The sequence below is a fragment of the Tyto alba genome, unplaced genomic scaffold (assembly GCF_018691265.1).
Source record: "Tyto alba isolate M040663 unplaced genomic scaffold, T.alba_DEE_v4.0 Super-Scaffold_20, whole genome shotgun sequence".
Classification (NCBI taxonomy): domain Eukaryota; kingdom Metazoa; phylum Chordata; class Aves; order Strigiformes; family Tytonidae; genus Tyto; species Tyto alba.
This window is the reverse complement of record NW_024881283.1, coordinates 11338165-11355581: the sequence shown is the minus strand read 5'-3', so window position 1 is coordinate 11355581 and position 17417 is coordinate 11338165. Positions and strand designations below refer to the sequence as shown.

The following is a 17417-nucleotide window of genomic DNA, read 5'->3' as shown; positions in this document are numbered from 1 at the left end:
TGTGGGCATAGTAATACACCGTTACTCTTTTCATAACTGTATTCGCTTCCATCTGAAAACAGTCCAGTCTGCTGAGCCTTAAATTATGATTGTAATTAACAAGTATTTGTTAAAACTTCAATCCAACTACTTGCCTCTACAAAGGATGCCATTATAAAATTAATACCTACTTAATGAACATGAAGCACCTTGCTGCTTAGATAATGTTCGCTTAGAAAGGGCGACTGCCTCTTTACCGAACGCTCCCGGGCCTCGGTTTCCATTTGTCTTTGCGCCGCAGCTGCAGCACGCCCGCCGTGCTGGGGCCGGGTCTCGGCCGCGGGAGGGCCGAGCGCTGCCTCCCGGCCGCGCGACCGGGCCGCCCTTCGCCCCGCCTCTTCCACTCACGTGTGTTAGCGCCGTCAGGTGATTCGGGTCGTCTGACCGGAGCCATCCTACCTCGCTGCCTTCCTGAGCCAATCGGCGCCGCGGGGCTTGATCTCAGCCAATCCGGGGAAGGCTGTTCGCTGTCGGGTTGGGTTACACGAGCAGAAGGAGGCCCTGGGACGGGCGCTGGTGGCTGGAGCGCGGCAGGCTCGGGCGGACATGGCGCTGCAGTTCGGCGGGGCGGGCGCGGCGGGCACGGCTGAGGAGCCGGCGTTGGTGGGGGGTAGTTTCGGGGCTGCGGACTCGTTCCCCAAGGACTTCGGCTACGGGGAGGAGGAGGAGGAGGCGGAGCTGGAGGGAGGCCAAGGGCCCGGCGGGCCCGGCGGCGGCGCGGGCGGGCCCGGCGGCGGCGCGGGCGGGGCGGACTCCAAGCCGCGGATCCTGCTTATGGGACTGCGGCGCAGCGGGAAGTCCTCCATCCAGAAGGTGAGGGGCAGCCGGCGGCTCCTTGCCCCCGTCTGCCGCGCTGCCTCTCTGGCGTCGAGTTTTTTCTTCTTTCTGTGTTGCTGTTTAGGCGATTTCTGCTTTTTAATGTGGGCGTATGTGGTGAAGTTGGAGAGAAGGGAGGCTCCTGCTTACAGACGCTTACTTCCCAGAACGGACTCAGATCATCTGCCCTAGAGAGGAAGGTTGTGTAGCATAGCTTGTAACCTTTGTAGTTCTTCACTTTAACGCTTCAAAAATAAAAAGTGAAGATACTGGTGCAAAACTTATCATGAGGTGTTTTCTTATGGATGTGAAAGCACAGTACAGGTGTGTGGTGTTTAGGTAGCGCTTCCGATCGGAAGAAGACTTGAGCTGTTCTGCCTTTTGATCATTTGAAAGAAACTTCAGCTTGTGTATGAGCAGAAACGCAACCTCCGGTTTCCTTTAGTACAACAGAGTGAGCAAATGAGAGTTGTTGGTCAAGGAGGAAATAAAAGTTTTGGTGGCTTTGTGAAGTTGCTAGCGTGTCTTAATAAGACAAAACTGACCGTTTTCATTTGCCACAGAAGTGTAGCAGCACAAAGAGTGATCCTTGTTCCTCAGTGCAAGTTTTGTGTTTGCCGTCCTTATTATGAAGTTTTTAGATGATATTTTTATGGAAAGGTGTTACTAGTGAAGTGCAGTGTTTCTCAAACTCTAGATTTAAGGGCCTCAAACTTTCTTCATGTGTGGAATCCTTCAGAGATTTCTGTAAAGGTTTTTTGCAGAGAAGCCTTTTTTAGACACTGCAGTATAGCAGGTATGAACCTGCTTCTTTTAGCCATCTTCTGCAGACGGCTTGGTAATCCATAGACTGTACTAGACTTGTGAATTCTAGACTGTAGTCTGAAGACTCCTATCTTTTGCTGTAGGGTTGCCTTTAGACAAGGTTTGCAAAAGGTACTGTATCTTTTAGTGAGAAATTTCTTCCATGGTGCTATTCTGAAATACAGTGGCAAACTGGGCTGTCATTGCTTTTCAGTCTTTCCAGTTATTCCCCATTATTTAGGCCTAATGCCCTCACTGTATGAGCAAATGCAGTGATTGCACTGAAAGTCCTTTTTGAGGTCTTTAGTCATGTGAATGGTGCTCATTACAGGCTCTCATTAGAGTTTTTATTGTATTATCCACAGTTGAAAAAAGTGAACCCTAAAAGCTGGAGGGAGACAATAACTCCAAATTGCAGCTAGATTTTAAGACTTTAGAAGTCACTTTATGATGTGACTTTTGGACTTTTTTTATGGTCAATGTTGGTAGCATCAGTTCTCTGAGGACCCATTCAAGTAGTTGTACAGGAAAGTAACAGTGTGATGTTGAGTATATGGTAAGAGGACATGTAGTTTATCTTTTGCTGTTTGATTGTCAATCTGGCTTGGGAATTAGCTGTGGTTGTGTTACCTAGGAGCTCATGGTGCTGGTGCCTGAGCAAACTAACTGTGACAATAATTTGAGACGCTCTTGGAGTATCGAGAAGTTTCTCTTCAACAGCATCCCTGCTCTTGGATCTGTCTAGTCCAAAAATGGTCATAACCAGACCTGACCCTTCTGACTGGTCACTAGTTGTTGATCACCTTGCCAGGGAGTAGGGGTATGCATGATAAACACTGTATTGGGAGAAGTATTGGCTTTTTGGGAATCTAGAAATCCATGTGAAAAACGTGAATTACAAAACCATTCCAGCTTTCTACTGAGAGCAATATTAACAGGAAGCCTCTCACAAAAGAAAAAAAATTATGGTGGTGGGGAGGAACTCCTTTTCTCCTTTGGACACTTGGATTTTTCATACTGGTATAAGCTGTAAATGTTCAGTAGCAAACTGAGGTTAGGTTTTGGGAATGTGACTGTTGCTTCAGTTTATAAACCAAAATTTTGTGTAGACATGACTTGCATAACTGGACTTACTGTACTGTTGTTATGTAATAGGAACCTGGAAAGACTTCAAATGGTGTACCTGCTTTTGGGTTTTTTGGTTGTGTGTGTGTCCTTTTCTGGGTGTGTTGTGTTTTTTTTTGTTTTTTTTTTTTTTTTTTGTCATGGCCATCAGACTTGCTGCTCTGTCTTTGTGAGGTTAGCATAAATATATTATTGGCAGAGGAATTTGTATGTGTGGTAGAACCTGAAGCAGCAGCTTGTTTGAAGCTGCTGTAAATCTTTCAGTTATATCCATTTTTCTTTAAAGGTGTTAAAGGAATTGAATTGGGGGAGTAGGGAGTGAGAACCAGCTGTCTGTTGTGCTTCTGTAGCAAGCTCTAATAGAAAATCTTGCAGCAAGATGTAATGTAGTCCTTCTAATAACTAGCGAATTTCTTTAAAACCTTTGTCTGTCTTGTATTCCTTTTGCTATACTTATCCTCTTCCTTTGTCACTGCCCTCCCACTCCCCCCACCCCACCCCCCCAATCTCTTCTCTGGAAAGAAAGACAACTGCTACTTCTGAGAACATCTCATTCATTATAGTGGCCTAAGAAATCCACAAAATTAAGGATTCTATAAAGCATGAAAATGACAAAACGGTTGTCTGTCTTACTGCTGTTAGGGAACCCTTTGCAAGTTGTTTATCACTGTTACCTGTGAAGCAGCTGTTCGCTTCCAGTTAGTGGATTCTCAACACCATCTTGCAATACCGTACCTTTTCTCTCTCTTTTCAGGGACCTCCTTCCATCTGCCTGTGCAAATTCCTTTCTGGACATCAGGGCAATAGAAATAGTCTAATATTACCTCAAGAAAAAAGGGGTTTACTATGACTGGAAATAAAAATGGAGTTTGAATACCCATTCTGCATTTGGATTTATAGGTAAAGGTGCCTGTTTTTATGTGCAGAATGATCCTGTGCTGCAGTGGGGAGACTGTTTTTTTTTTTTTTTTTTATGAAGGGCAAATTGCCCTCTTTGACTGTACAGACTTCATTGAGGTATCCGTTGTGGTAGCTTGGGACAACTCCTGGTGAAGGGTCATCCCTTCAGGTTACTTGTACTGTGAAGATTCTTAGAAAAGTTCTGGCTCCAGTTGTTGTTTCCCTTCTGAGGAATAGGATGTAGATTTCTCTGGTATAAACCAGTTATTCATGTTTCCAGATGAAGTGTCAAAAAAAAAGGAAACTATCCTAGATTTGTTACTTTCTCAGCAACTTGTAATTCCTGTGTTAGATATTTTTATTGCAGTTTAGAGGTGTTGCTACAATATATCTGATAAGGTGTCTTGTAGCAGCAAGGGATCATAAGCTCTTGCAGTAGGTATATTGTGGAAGTCACGCTGGTCACTTCATGTACAGGATTATTGTTTGGTAGTCTGGGAAGTTTTTGTTTGTATGGATCACGCCAACATTCCAGCTGGACATGAAATTCCAAATATGCCCGTTCTCTGATTTGTTAAAAAAAAAAAAAAAAAAACAAAAAAAAAAAAACAAAAAAACCCCAAACACAAAAAGCCAAACCCAGTGTGCTTCCCTGGGGAGTCCATTCATCCCTTCAAAGTTTAATGTAGTGGGAACGAACATGTCGGACCAATTCTGCTCACAGATCCAATGAAGGGTAACAACTTGAACATTGAGGAAGAAATTTTGAGTTTTAAAAAAAAACCCAAACAAACAAATACCAAACAAACAAAAAAACCCAAAAAACAACAACAACAAAAACCCAAACACCAAAACAAACAAAGAAAAGGGCAGTCCGAAAACATGGAGGCGATTCAGAAATACTGCCTCCGGAGTGCAGCTTAACTGCTGCAGTTCAAAAGTAAAACCAAGTGCCGCTGTAGAGAAAAGGTTGACACATCAGGAAATAAAAAAAACCCCTGAAAACTCCTAGATTGCGGCAGGTCAGATGTGAATGGGAAACTCAGAGGGATAAAAGAAAGAGTACACAGCTGAGAGTGCTCAAACTGACAGTGAAGATTTCTTAAAATACAGTAAAAGCAGGAAATCAATGAGACTGTTGGATGTTGAAGGTGTAAAAGGAACACCTGGGAATGATAAAAGCCTTAGCAAGGAAACGCAGCAGATTCTTAGAATTTTACTAGCTTTATCTGCTCTGGCTGCATATGGTTAGTCAGAATTGCTTGGCATCAGTGTTAGCTGTGTGCTTCCAATCAGATGCTTCCACAGCCTTTTTATTTGCTTTACTGAAGCTGTGTAAAGAGAGTAAGAGTAGGGGTAGATGGTAGGTGATAGAAATAGAATTTGATCAAAACTGTGTCCTGATTTTCCCCTATTGTTGTGAAAAACAGATGGGGAACATCAGTCTGATGAAATGCACTGCTTTGGGAACGAGGAGAAAGAGGGATGATGGCATTGCTTCTCAGGGACTCTTCCGCTTTAAACTGAATTCACTAATTCTGTCCTGCTCCCTGTGGGAGACTATTTCCAAAGAAGGAACGTTGATTTCAGAATGCTTTAAACCAGTGCTGCAAACTCAGAGGAATTACTAGTCCTTGCAATACAGCTGCTACATATCTATAACTGTTCTTAGTTTTCGATACAAATGTCCTGCTGTTTAAAACCTTGTTTAAATCCAGGCTTCCTCAAACGTTTGCTTTGAGGAACTGATTTTTTTTCCCTTGGTCTTTAAAGTCTAGGCTGATACAGTACTTTGAACCTCAGTACAGAATCCATTAACTACACTGAGTGTGGAGTTTTGTCTTGGAGTTTTTTTGACATAGATTGTCAGACCAGATCTCTGTAATGGATGACTTCTGTAACTGTGTGAAACATTAAAAAAAAAAAAATAATGCCAAATGCCACATAGGAAACATCTTTTTTTTGTGGTCCTAATGTTCAAGTTTGTAGTAACTTTTGTAATATATGGTTGAGTTGCTTTAGCACAATGTTTGCTGTTGAAACTGACTGCTTTTGCTACACGCTGCTTTGCTGTGGGGTTACCTGCTAGTTCTATTTGTTCAGGGCAGGGCTAAAATTCCAGTGGGGCTTTTTGAGTACTAGCAATGAGTATGTTTTTCATCACTGCAGCTAAACTGTTTACCAACTAGGGTGAAAGCTTTCACTGTTTCTTCAGGGTACTTGAAAGGAGAGGTTGAGCAAACATAATTCATTTGCTAATAGATGGCAAACTACCTAGCTATTCAGATCTCTCAAACTGAAGAAGTTATTTTTGTACACTTTTGTTGTAGTTTAGGAACAGTCTGATTATATTGTGTCATAACACTTGACACCAGACTAAAAGCAAAGTTTCCTTTAGGAATTTCTAAGACTGGAACAGTTCTTAAAAGCTTGCAGTTGCTTAATTAACACAGTGGCTTTACACTAGATCTGAATTGTTAATATAGCAGAATTTGAAAATACTGTGTTAGACTTACGAGGAGGAAAGAATAACTGGGATGTCTGTGTCTTCAGGCAGTAGTGTTATTTGGAATTGCAAAAATGCTTAACTGTATTTGGTTGCTTGGTTCTGGTTGAGGGTAGGTTATTTCCATAGCTGATGCAGGAAGCTGTCTACCAAAAGGAAACTATATGCTTTAGAATGGATAAACCTATTTGTAAGGATCAAGTTGCAGAACTTTTACCTATCTCTTCTAATAAGACCAAAGTTGAGACTATTATTTGTGTTCTGTTAACAGGTGGTGTTTCACAAGATGTCTCCCAATGAGACCCTGTTCTTGGAAAGTACCAACAAGATCTACAAAGATGATATTTCCAACAGTTCATTTGTGAATTTCCAAATATGGGATTTTCCTGGGCAGATGGACTTTTTTGATCCAACATTTGATTATGAGATGATCTTCAGAGGAACAGGTGCTCTAATATATGTTATTGATGCTCAGGTAAATACAAATCACTAAGAATCACAAGGCAGTTTTCTTTTTGCTTTGTGTATGAGAGGAGTGATCAAGGAGAAGCTAATAACATATGTTTTTGGATAGCTTCGTAAAACATCTGTTATGTATGAAAGGATGCATTGTCAATCTAACTTTTGGTGTGTGGTTTTTAGTTTTGTGAAGTAACTGGAACATACGCTCTGAGTGGAGAGAGTGGAAAGGGGCAAGTACTCTGAATTTGCCTTTTCTACAATAATAGCGAGAGCCTGCTGTGCTAGATGGTCTGAATTACCCCTTTTCTCTGGTGTTGCCTGCTAGGGAGTTCATTTAATAACAGCATACTTCTGACCCTCAGTTTCAAGTACTGGTACTATTGGGTATCTGGTAGCGTCTAAGGAATTTAGGAATTGCACTGTGGGAGATTATCTGGTTAGTAGGACTGACTTAGAGATTGCTGCCACCTTTTGCTGGGGTTGAATTGTAACCTGCCTTTTGCTCTGAGGCCTAGTTTTTTGTAGCTAAGCCTCCTATAGCTAATGCAATTTAACTTACATAACAATCTAAGCTACTTGTATTTCTGACACTCCAAGGCATTCTCTTCTCCCATACTTCTGTTTAGTTACAGGAGTGAAGTTCTTGCACTGAAATATTTTGTCCTTGTGCAGAATGGAATAGTTATCGGAGATAAAGCCTTGTCATTCATTCCTGCCAAAACTGATTTACAGGATGACTACATGGAAGCTTTAACAAGACTCCACATTACAGTTTCAAAAGCCTACAAAGTCAACCCAGAAATGAACTTTGAAGTTTTTATTCATAAAGTTGATGGTTTATCAGATGACCATAAAATAGAAACTCAGAGGGATATTCATCAGAGGGCTAATGATGACCTTACGGATGCTGGGCTTGAAAAACTTCACCTTAGGTGAGTTATAGATTCTGGCATATGTGATTCTAGTGTTGCTGGTATGCATGCGGACTAGTGGCTTTTAGATGTAGTAGCAGATGGACCTGAGCAAGGCCTTGTTAGTTTCTTAATATTTCACAAACTCTTGTTATCAAATCTGCTGCGGAATTTATGGCCAAGCCTCAGCTGTTAGGCTGACTAAAATAAGGCAGGCTACCGTATCAGATTCCGATCAACAGATTTATTCATAAACCCACTGATAATTCCATGTCCTTTTGCATGCTTTTCATTCAGCATAACAAGCTGAATTTGCACATGTGGCCTGGAGGGCCAGGGGAAGGAAAGAGGAAGCTGCCTGCCTTCTAGTCCTGGCTAGCACTGACTTTTCAGCGTGATTGGTTTTAAAAGCTTAGTCTCTTACTTGATATTTGGTTCACTTTGAAGGTGTCTTGTACTGAGACCTTTAAAATGAGCTATGTTTTCTCTGGTTTTGCTGCTATTTTGATTCTTGTGGAGCCTTTAAATATTGCCAGTATATCTTGGCGTTAGTGTGAAGAAAGTAGGCGGCCAGGAATGAGACTTGAAGAAATCCAGTTGAGCATTTAATGCCTGTTTGATAAGCATTCTGCTGCTAAATGTGTTGTGAAAGCATGTTCAAATTTTTCTCTCTGTTCTCCTATCTCCTGGGGACAGGGCAAGTCTGTTTCATGTTTACTGTAGTCGCTCAGAAATTAGATTCTTGGTGCAGTGGCCAGGTGTATTTGTGACAAAGGCACTCCAGCTAAATCATCGTGCCCGAATGTTAGAAAACATAGCTTTAACATTTCTATTGCAATCCTGAAATACTCTTGAATCTTTGTTCTTTTTTCTTCCTTTTTCTTCTCTCCTCATCTCAGCTTTTATTTGACCAGCATCTATGACCATTCGATATTTGAAGCCTTCAGTAAAGTGGTACAGAAGCTCATTCCGCAACTGCCAACGCTGGAAAATCTACTAAATATCTTTATATCAGTAAGTGTGAATCTAACATAATTTTGAGTGAAATAGGCGGAATGGTAAACCAAGTCCTTCTGCTAAGGAATGCTGGCTAGATCTGTCCTTGGGAGATTCGGGTGACACTCATGATGTACTCTGCTGGCCTGGTTGTCTTCATTAGAAGCTCTTTACTACAGCTTGTACTGGTGTGTGCTTTGTGTGGATTTCTCTAAATACTGACAAAGGATAGTTTGGCTGGTTCTAACTGGTTTTGGCCAGCATCATATACAGATTAGTCTGCTAAGGCAGTTAGTAGTCTAATATAGCTGTACTGGCAAGAGACTTCTTACATAGTATGAACTTGTCCTTGAACTAAACTGTAAATTTCCTGTGGCCTGTGACACTTTTGCCCTTACTCTTTTCAGTGTTTGCATTTCTAATAGAATTTGTGACATAGAAATTTGCTACTGTATACTTTAAATCAAATAAAATATCACTCTAGAGACAAGGCCGAAGTAGCCCGTCTCATTTGTCTGTGAGGCTGTTGCAGGCATGTGGGCAGCATGGCAAAAAAACAGTTGCAATTGAGAAGACCTGTGTGGGTCAGATGTTGTTGCCCCATGCTACTGTATAATGCTTGTTTGCTGTGTTGGTAGAGGACTCTCTCTAATAACCTGACCCAGTGAATAAAGGGCATGTTAATGCTCACTCTGCTCAGTGCCATGCAGGTATGGAGCGTGGTCCTGAAGCCAAAAGGATTGTCTGGATGTCCTCAGGACCTTGGTATTTAGAGTAGCTAGGAAGAAGCAATAAGGAGTGCTTCTGATGCTTAAATAGAAAGTAAACTTTGCTATGAATCCGCACCATATATGTGATGATTTGCCTAACAGCAGAAGGCTTCTGAACTTAGTATGAGCATGTGCACTTTGCCAGAGTACTCAGTGGGATGATACGACTGGTTTGGTGCTTCTCCATACTCATAACTGCCATAATGTGATACTCTTCATGGAGTCATAAGTTGAGAAGTTTGACTTTATTTGCTCTGCATGTTAAGCTACAGAGCAACTGCCTCGCACAGAAACTGAACTGCCAAGATTCTACAAGTATAAAATTTAAGTGTCAGCATACTGCTATGAAGTAACTCATCTCTGAGCCTGGTCCGTCAGGTGAATGTGAATGTGTGGCTCTTATGGAGTTAATGGAATGTCAGAAGAGGAAAACTGCTGAATTTTAAGTTCTGGAAGGATATTAAAATGTAACTTTAATTATGATGTGGTAAATAAGAAACTAAAAAGAATTCTAATTAAGTCCCCAGCATTATTGTTGTCAACTAGAAGGTGATGTTGATATGTACCATGACAACGAGGATATTGTATTTATAAAGTGTATGTTCTAAATCTTGATTCTGTCATAAGCCTCTAAATTGGTTATGTTTAAAGCATTTCCTGCTATTAAGAATGTGGAAGTGTATGAATTCTACTTGAGATGTTAAAAATGCAGTTATTTTAAAAATTCATCCAGATTCTTTTTCTTTCTGAAGAATTCAGGCATTGAAAAAGCTTTTCTCTTCGATGTAGTCAGCAAAATCTACATCGCAACAGACAGTTCCCCTGTGGACATGCAGTCATATGAGTTGTGCTGTGACATGATTGATGTAGTGATAGATGTTTCCTGTATATATGGGTAAGTGATGAATGCTCTTAGGAAAAAAGTCCTTAAAAGTTGTAGAATAGGTTGCAAACTACAAGTGGTACTGGCTTTGTCAGCTGGCAAGGTGGTATTGATTGATCTGTAGAGCACATTGGTTCTGTAAGTAACAAAAATAAAGCCAAATGCTTTGGCAGCCGGATTGAGCATTTGCACTGTGTTTCCCTCCAATCATGGCCTTAGACAGCCATCTGACGTTTGTAAAAGTCAAGTGTTTCATGTAAAATACAAATACTGCTGTGCCTCGTTTGGCATGGTGGGTGCAAATATGTTAATACCTGCAAATAATAGGGGTGGATAGCATGCCATAGCTCATAAGTGTAACTTGCGGTCACATTGCTTTAAGACTTGCGCTATCGGAACAGAATGCCTTTTGCAAGGTCAGCTTGGCTCTTGCTCAGTTTCTTTGAGGGATGCATATAGTGTTTGTTTCTCACAATTTACAGCTGAATTACACTTCTCAATAGATTCTTGAAGTGGCTCTGGAGAAGCGATAACTTATTTTAGAACTGTGGTTGTAGCCTGGAAAATACAGTGCTGCCAAGAAATACTGCAACACTTAATGGTCTGTCTCCTGATCGGTCAACCCAGGGTTTTGTAACTGTTTTGGTTTGGGTTTGCTTTTTTTTTTTTTCGGGGGTGAATGCTTAAAGTAGGTTGCAATACATCTTTTGCTTCTGCAGTAGTTTAACTAACATTAATAACTTGCGGATAGAAAGCAGCATCCTAATCTTTTCTTGTAAATGCGGGCTCTTTTAGCTTAAGACCAAAAAGTGTCCCGCTCCATGTCGCACTCCCCTTCCCCTGCTCACCCCAGCTTCCCTAAAGAAACCTGTGTATTAATTTATCAGAAGTAATTTCATTGAGATGTCACGTTTCTGTGTAGAAGTCTTCCATTAGAATCTTCAAACCAATCACTTGGTACCTTACTGTGGCACTGTAAACTTGGTGAGATGGTGAGTAGCACTGACTCTTTGGTTTGAAGGTAAACTGCTATAACTAACGTACTGTACTGCCTCCATTAAGTATGTTCAGCTGTAAACTGAAAACAGTATTGACTAAATAGCCACAGCTCTTAGTTTGGTATCAAAAGAAGGCACACTGATAGCTTGCTCTTAACTGCTCATCTAAGATAGTATCTAGTGAAGGCTTCTACTCTGTTTAGGTCTAGCTTTCCTGAGAAACTCAAGGTGTGATAATGGTCTTTCTTAAGATAGTATTAAGACCTGCATTGCAGGTTCTTCACTTGCTCACCGTTCAGTGTGAGTAATATTCTTCTAGCTGCATTTAATAGGTATTTGTCTTGAAGTTACATATGCATGCCTACTAGATTATATCTTGGGTTAACTTGTTCTTTCTTAGGTTAAAGGAAGATGGCACTGGAAGTGCTTATGATAAAGAGTCAATGGCAATTATCAAGCTCAATAACACAACGGTCCTGTACTTAAAGGAAGTAACAAAGTTTTTGGCATTAGTTTGCATTCTTAGAGAAGAGAGTTTTGAGCGCAAAGGTAAGGACTTTCCCCCATTGAATGGCTTTTATCTAATGCTTTTTTATCAACTATGAAATATTAATACGACTTTACAAGTCACCTTGATTTTTTTTTTTTTTTTTTTTTTTGTGTAACTAAATTGGTTAATTTTTTTCTGGGAGGAATTTTCTCCTTTCCTAGAGATAGGTATACAAAGGTGTTATTTATTCTTGTGAATCATCGCTTTAATTTTTGTCCTCCTGCTGAAATGACTTGTGTAGCTAATGCGGCCTGTGTCACTACCATCTGCTATAGTGGAATCAGTAGAATGGAGCAATGCTTCTTATGTTCTGCTTGATAGCTGCTGTATTGTGAATAGCCATATTGTCTATCACGTCGCACTGATGTAATGTTTTTAATGTATGATTAAAGAAATCAACAATGGTAGGCTAGTGCAGTATGTGGTAGGAAATTAGAACAAAACGCTTAATATATTGCAGGTCTAATCAACTATATAGTTGCTTGGACCTGTAGGAGATGACAGTAGGAACGGTCTTGCCTACGTTAAAAGGTAGAAATGACAGCGTAGGCCCTAATTTCAAAGTATGTTACTTAAATGGTGATAGTACTTACCTTGGCGTTTTAAAAAGAGAAAAAGATGTGTTCTTTTAATAACTGTACTGTATTTGATCTCAAAGTTTTTCTGACCACAGTTAGGATGTATATCAGTGATGTAAGGTGCAAGATAACGTCCAAGTGATGGTCGTGCTCTATTAGCATGGTTTTGGGGGGGATGGAGTCTTGTGTTGTCCTCTCACCTGCTCTTTAATTCTGAATATATACCTTGAATTCCAAATGAGTACCTTTTTTTTCTGTAAGAATAGAAATACTGGCATCAATAAAACTTGCTAAATCTTCTGAGTCCAATTCATACTGAAATAAGTAGTAAAATAGCTGTTGGTTAAATGAAACAGTTTATATTAATTTTGAAGCTCTGTTGATTACATAAATCTGCCAAGCTGAGCCTAGTTTTTCCTCTCCCTTTCCCCCCCTTCCTTGACAGGTCTGATAGACTACAATTTTCATTGCTTCCGCAAAGCCATTCATGAAGTCTTTGAAGTAGGTGTTGCATCCCACAGAATCTGCAACCATCAATCAAGCACCTCAAATATGAAAGCAGTGACTCACAATGGCACACCTAGGAATGCAGTCTAGAGGAAAACTAAAGACGTTGGATAGACTTCTCAGCTCTTCACTCCAGAGTTTTGTGGAACAAGAGAAGAGTAGCCTGAAAGCCAGAAGTATGTTTCACAGGAGAAGAGTGGCGCTAACCATGGAACAGCAGCTTGTAACTCATGTTGGACAACTGAAACTACTGTAAAAATACTTGGAGGCCAGTGGAGTTAGAAATGCCGGTTTGAACCCAGCTTTATTGCAAATGCAGTGGTTTTTCAGTTTGAAGTCCTGTTTTAACAGTCTGTCTCTGACTGATTGCCCAGTTAAAACTTACAAACCATTGAGTTGTTTTGTGTGAAACACTAAATAGTCACTTGCTCAACGTTTTTTTTTTTTTTTTTAATCTGTAGAACATCCACTTTTGTTTAAGTTTACTATTTAGTCATTTAAAAAAAAGAAAAAGTGGCGTTATTGTTTAGGTTTGTGAAACTCAGGCTTTTTGTTTGGTGAGGCTGGTCTCACAGATCATTCCATAAAGTAGTTCTTGCTCTTGCCGGTGTGTTCAGAGTATTCTTGTGATTCTGTACTTGTTAAGTGGATGCAAGGTGGAGCTCTGTTCTAGCGATACTGTTTGTTTGGAGAGCTGACCTGGAGCTTCATTTTAAGATATAGTGATACTTTGCTTTCAGACCACGCTTCTTGGTATGCACCCTTGATGGAAGGAAAGTATTAAAACCAGAAACAAAGTACCTGTTCTCTTTTGCAAAAACATGGATGTCATAAATCTGTGTGATTAATTCTATTCACAAAGCAACCGCATGGCTAACTAAACTGAAATGTCTGCCATCTGTTGGAATAAAGCAACCACTTTCAGCTATTCCCAAGTGAAGAAATTACAAAGTTACTGACTTTTTGATGGTGGATCTCTCTCTACCCTCTGACTGATAATCAAGACAATTTCTAGGAAAATGTCAGAGGGTGTTACCCTTGCACAGCAATTAAATATCAGTGTGCCACAACCTACTAATAATAATGGACATTGAAAGTGCGTTGATTCTGTACTGTGGCAAACACCTTGTTTGTCGCCATGCAATCTGAATAGTGTTTTGTCTGATTTTGTGAATGCTGGCTTTCATACTATGGGAAGTATATCTGAATTGGTTTACTCTAATTTATTGTTATTATTACTGCAGATGTCATACTGTACATCAGCCTTGCTACGCAGTAAACTCAGCTACTGGCCTGTAAAGATCTTGCCTCTTTTTACCTGTCCCTATATGTGTATAGGTGTTGCAAAGCCACTGGACCAACTCACTATACAAGTGCCACTATAAAAGTTACCGCAGGAAGATCTGTAACTGTAAGCGATCTCTGTAATTGATATATATATATATATATATGTGGTCAGAAATAACCACGGGATTGCTTATGTGCTTATAGAATGGATTTTCAGTGAACTATGTACAAATGAATATACATGCATTAACACTAGGGTGTATGCACATGCTGTGTAAATGTTCTTCCTTTGTTCTGAAGATGTATGATACTAAATACATAAAGGATCTGCTCCAAAAGTTATCGCAGTCAGCGAGAGACTTGGGAATTCAGGTGTTCTAGTTCAGTTCTCTTAATAGCAGTTGTAGTCCTGAACCTAGGCTGAGCCTCTTTTTGGTAATGGAACTGCAGATATTTTTTTTTTTTTTTAAGTGCGTTCTGCGGGCTTGTAAGATTGGGGTTGGAGCTTCCAAGCTCTATCACAACAGTGTTCTAGTACTCAAGGTGAGAGGAGTTGTAATGGGCAAGATCACCGGAAGGAATAAATCATTCCCATTTGTGCAGTGAGTTTTCCATGTTCTCAGTACATGCGTATGTTCCTCTCTTTGTCTTCATTCTTTAAATGATTTTGTGCTAATAAAATGGAAAAAATATCAAACTGTAGTGCTGTTTCCGTTGGAGGATGAGACACTTCAGCAAAAGTCTATGAAGGCCTATATGGCTAAGCAAATTTTAAAAAGTCATGTTATCTTCACAGTATTTTTTAAAAAAGTTAAATACCCCATTCCCATGTGAGGCTTTAAAAATTTTAGTCAACCTTAGCTTTTTTCTTAATTAAAAGCTGACTCCATGCTGAATACTCCGTTTTCAGAGGATGACTCTAGACTTTAAAGGCATATAAACAATTAAGTGACTTGTTCTCCTCTTTTGATTAATAGTGAGCCTTAAGGCTGTGTTCTGAAATTCTGCCTTCTGGTGTGTGTGTTGTGGTGGGTTTTTGTTTGTACTTTTTTTTTTGTTTTGTCAGCATTACCTTATTCCTGAATGGCTCCATTTACTAAATGTTAATGCTAGCATCTCAAAACAGAATACTGATTATTTTCACTATTACCTGCACAATATTAGCTTTAAAAGTTAAATTTGTCTTTAGTAAGGAGCATGATATTTCTTTAGTTTACTAGACCAGGTCTTAAGGTCTTTTCTAATATTAATTAATTAAAATCAGATGCTGCTATCCAAGTAGAGTGTTAGCCTGTAGCTGGTTTAGGGAACTGTGTCCCCTTTCTGTGCTGACCTGCTGCAGAGATAGATGCTATTAGAGATAAGGAAAAGCAATAAAAGGGTCTCCAATAAAAGGACTGAAACTGTAAGGATGATGATCAATTTGTGCTTCACCTTTCTGCCTTTTATTTTCTTTCTCTGAACCTGTAGTACAGATGCTCTGCAGTCTTTTTTGCAAATAACTCAGGATGTGTGCTTTTAAGGAGAAAAAAGGTGCAGACAGGTGACTAGCCTGCAGGGAGAAGGAATAAAATCTCTGTTGATGACTAATGCAATCCCTTGCAAGATATCTTTCAAAGTTGCTAATCACTGGTTAGGTTTTCAGGTGACAAACATGCTAGCTGTAGCGTGGGAAAGGGAAAGAGGGAAAGGCCAAGCCTGGGAAGAGGGGGCAGAGAAAAAAAAGATGGTGTCTCTCTGCTGTCCTGAAAGTTTAAATCCACTTACCGTTTGGCTGTAAGAGCGAGTGGTTTTCCCTTCCTTCCTCTCAGACCTCCCCAAAAGTCATGCGTGACTGTATCGCTCGCTCACTCCGTATCTAACAGCAGCTGTAAGCATGGGGACACACGGAGCCGGGCCTCCTCTTCACGCGTCAACAAGGGAAGCGCAGGGAGAACTCTCGTCGCGTGGCGGCCTACGACGAGGTACCTGGTCCCGGTGCCGAGGGCGGGCGTCGTCAGAGCCCCCGCACGGCCGCTGAGCCGGAGAGGGCCGCAGCTCGGTCGTCGCCCGCGTTGGCTGCCCCAGGCAGCAGGGGGCGCCCAAGCGGCGCGAAGGCAGCTGCCGCACGGCTTCCGGGCGGAACGGGCGTTTTCCCGCCCGCTTCCGTTACCGTGGGCGGCGGCGCGCGGGGGGCTTTGCGGCGGGCGGCGGTGTGCGCGAGGGCGGCCCTCGCGCTGTTCCTCATGTGAGGCGACACTCGCTCCCGCAGTTGCCGCCCGCGGGGTCGCGGCGTGCCGACGCTTGTCCTGGAGCGGATCGGCGCGTGCCGAGTTGCTGAAGAGTGGAGATGTTCTGTCTGGTTTTCGCAGCACGGGATGTGACAGGCTGTGGGAGCTGCCGATCAGTCTGAGTAGGTACCTCCTCACACCTATGTGTGGATAGGCTTTTCTCATTTACGGAAGGTTTTGTTTCCTTTATTGCAGAAGAGCGGTTTTTTTGTTTGTTGTGGTTTTTGTTGTTGTTGTTGTTGTTTGTTTGTTTGTTGTTTGGGTTTTTTTTAGCGTTTAGTACCTGCCTACTCGCGGTAGATGGCACTCTTGTAACATGTCTGCAAGATTTAAACAAAATGTTTCCTTTCCCAAAGCCGTCTATTTCGCTTTCTGCCTCAAGTAGGTCTTACTTGAGACAAACATACATCCACTTGCTGCTGCGCAGCAGGAGAAATTCAGAGGTGTTTGTAATCTTCCCTTGAAGATTGAGGTTAACGTTTAGAACAGCGCAGATGAGGAAAACTGTCTTCTCTAAACTTTTCTGTTTTGTCAAATGTTGTGGCTCTATCCCAGGTAAAGCGTTTTATTTTTTCTTGCTTTACTATTTCCACTGACTCCTACCGCCGTGCATAGGGCCATCTTCTCCCTTCCGTTCCTTTTCCCACTTTGCCTTCTCAGCACTGGTTTCTACTCGGAGAGTTGGAAATGGGTAGCAGGACAGAAGCATCATTTAAAAAGGGGTTGCAGAGGTACCTTTTTTGAATGCCAGAGTGGTTTTTTGAGTCAGGTTATTTTTGTAAAATTCCCTTACATAGTCTGGATAAATGTTTTTTGCCCGAGATCCATCATGTTAGGATTTTTTCCATAGTGTTATGAACAGAGTATTTTTCCGTGGTTAGAACTAGTATTATATTTCCTTTTTTCAGTGTGACTGTTCATCTCGGTTTTTTGCAACTACGTGATATCCTTTTTAACTTGAATGTTTCTTCACACCATGTATGTGTAAATGGGCTGTCAAAGACGAGGTACAGAG

General features: G+C 41.2%; 1 protein-coding gene across 2 annotated transcripts; it reads left to right on the top strand.

Annotated features, from left to right (window-relative positions):
• The first annotated feature begins 510 nt into the window (after window positions 1-510).
• Window positions 511-14829, top strand: RRAGC (Ras related GTP binding C). 2 transcript variants are annotated; one of them, XM_033004357.2, is made up of 8 exons: window positions 779-852; window positions 3539-3684; window positions 6462-6665; window positions 7385-7584; window positions 8463-8577; window positions 10082-10224; window positions 11611-11759; window positions 12784-14829. In XM_033004357.2, exons 3-8 carry the CDS (start codon window positions 6477-6479, stop codon window positions 12933-12935), a joined length of 948 nt encoding a protein of 315 aa, XP_032860248.1. In that variant the 5' UTR covers window positions 779-852; window positions 3539-3684; window positions 6462-6476; the 3' UTR covers window positions 12936-14829. The 2 variants fall into 2 exon arrangements, with proteins under 2 accessions (XP_032860244.2, XP_032860248.1); XM_033004353.2 differs by lacking the exon at window positions 3539-3684 and having other exon boundaries at window positions 511-852.
• The last annotated feature ends 2588 nt before the right edge of the window (window positions 14830-17417 follow it).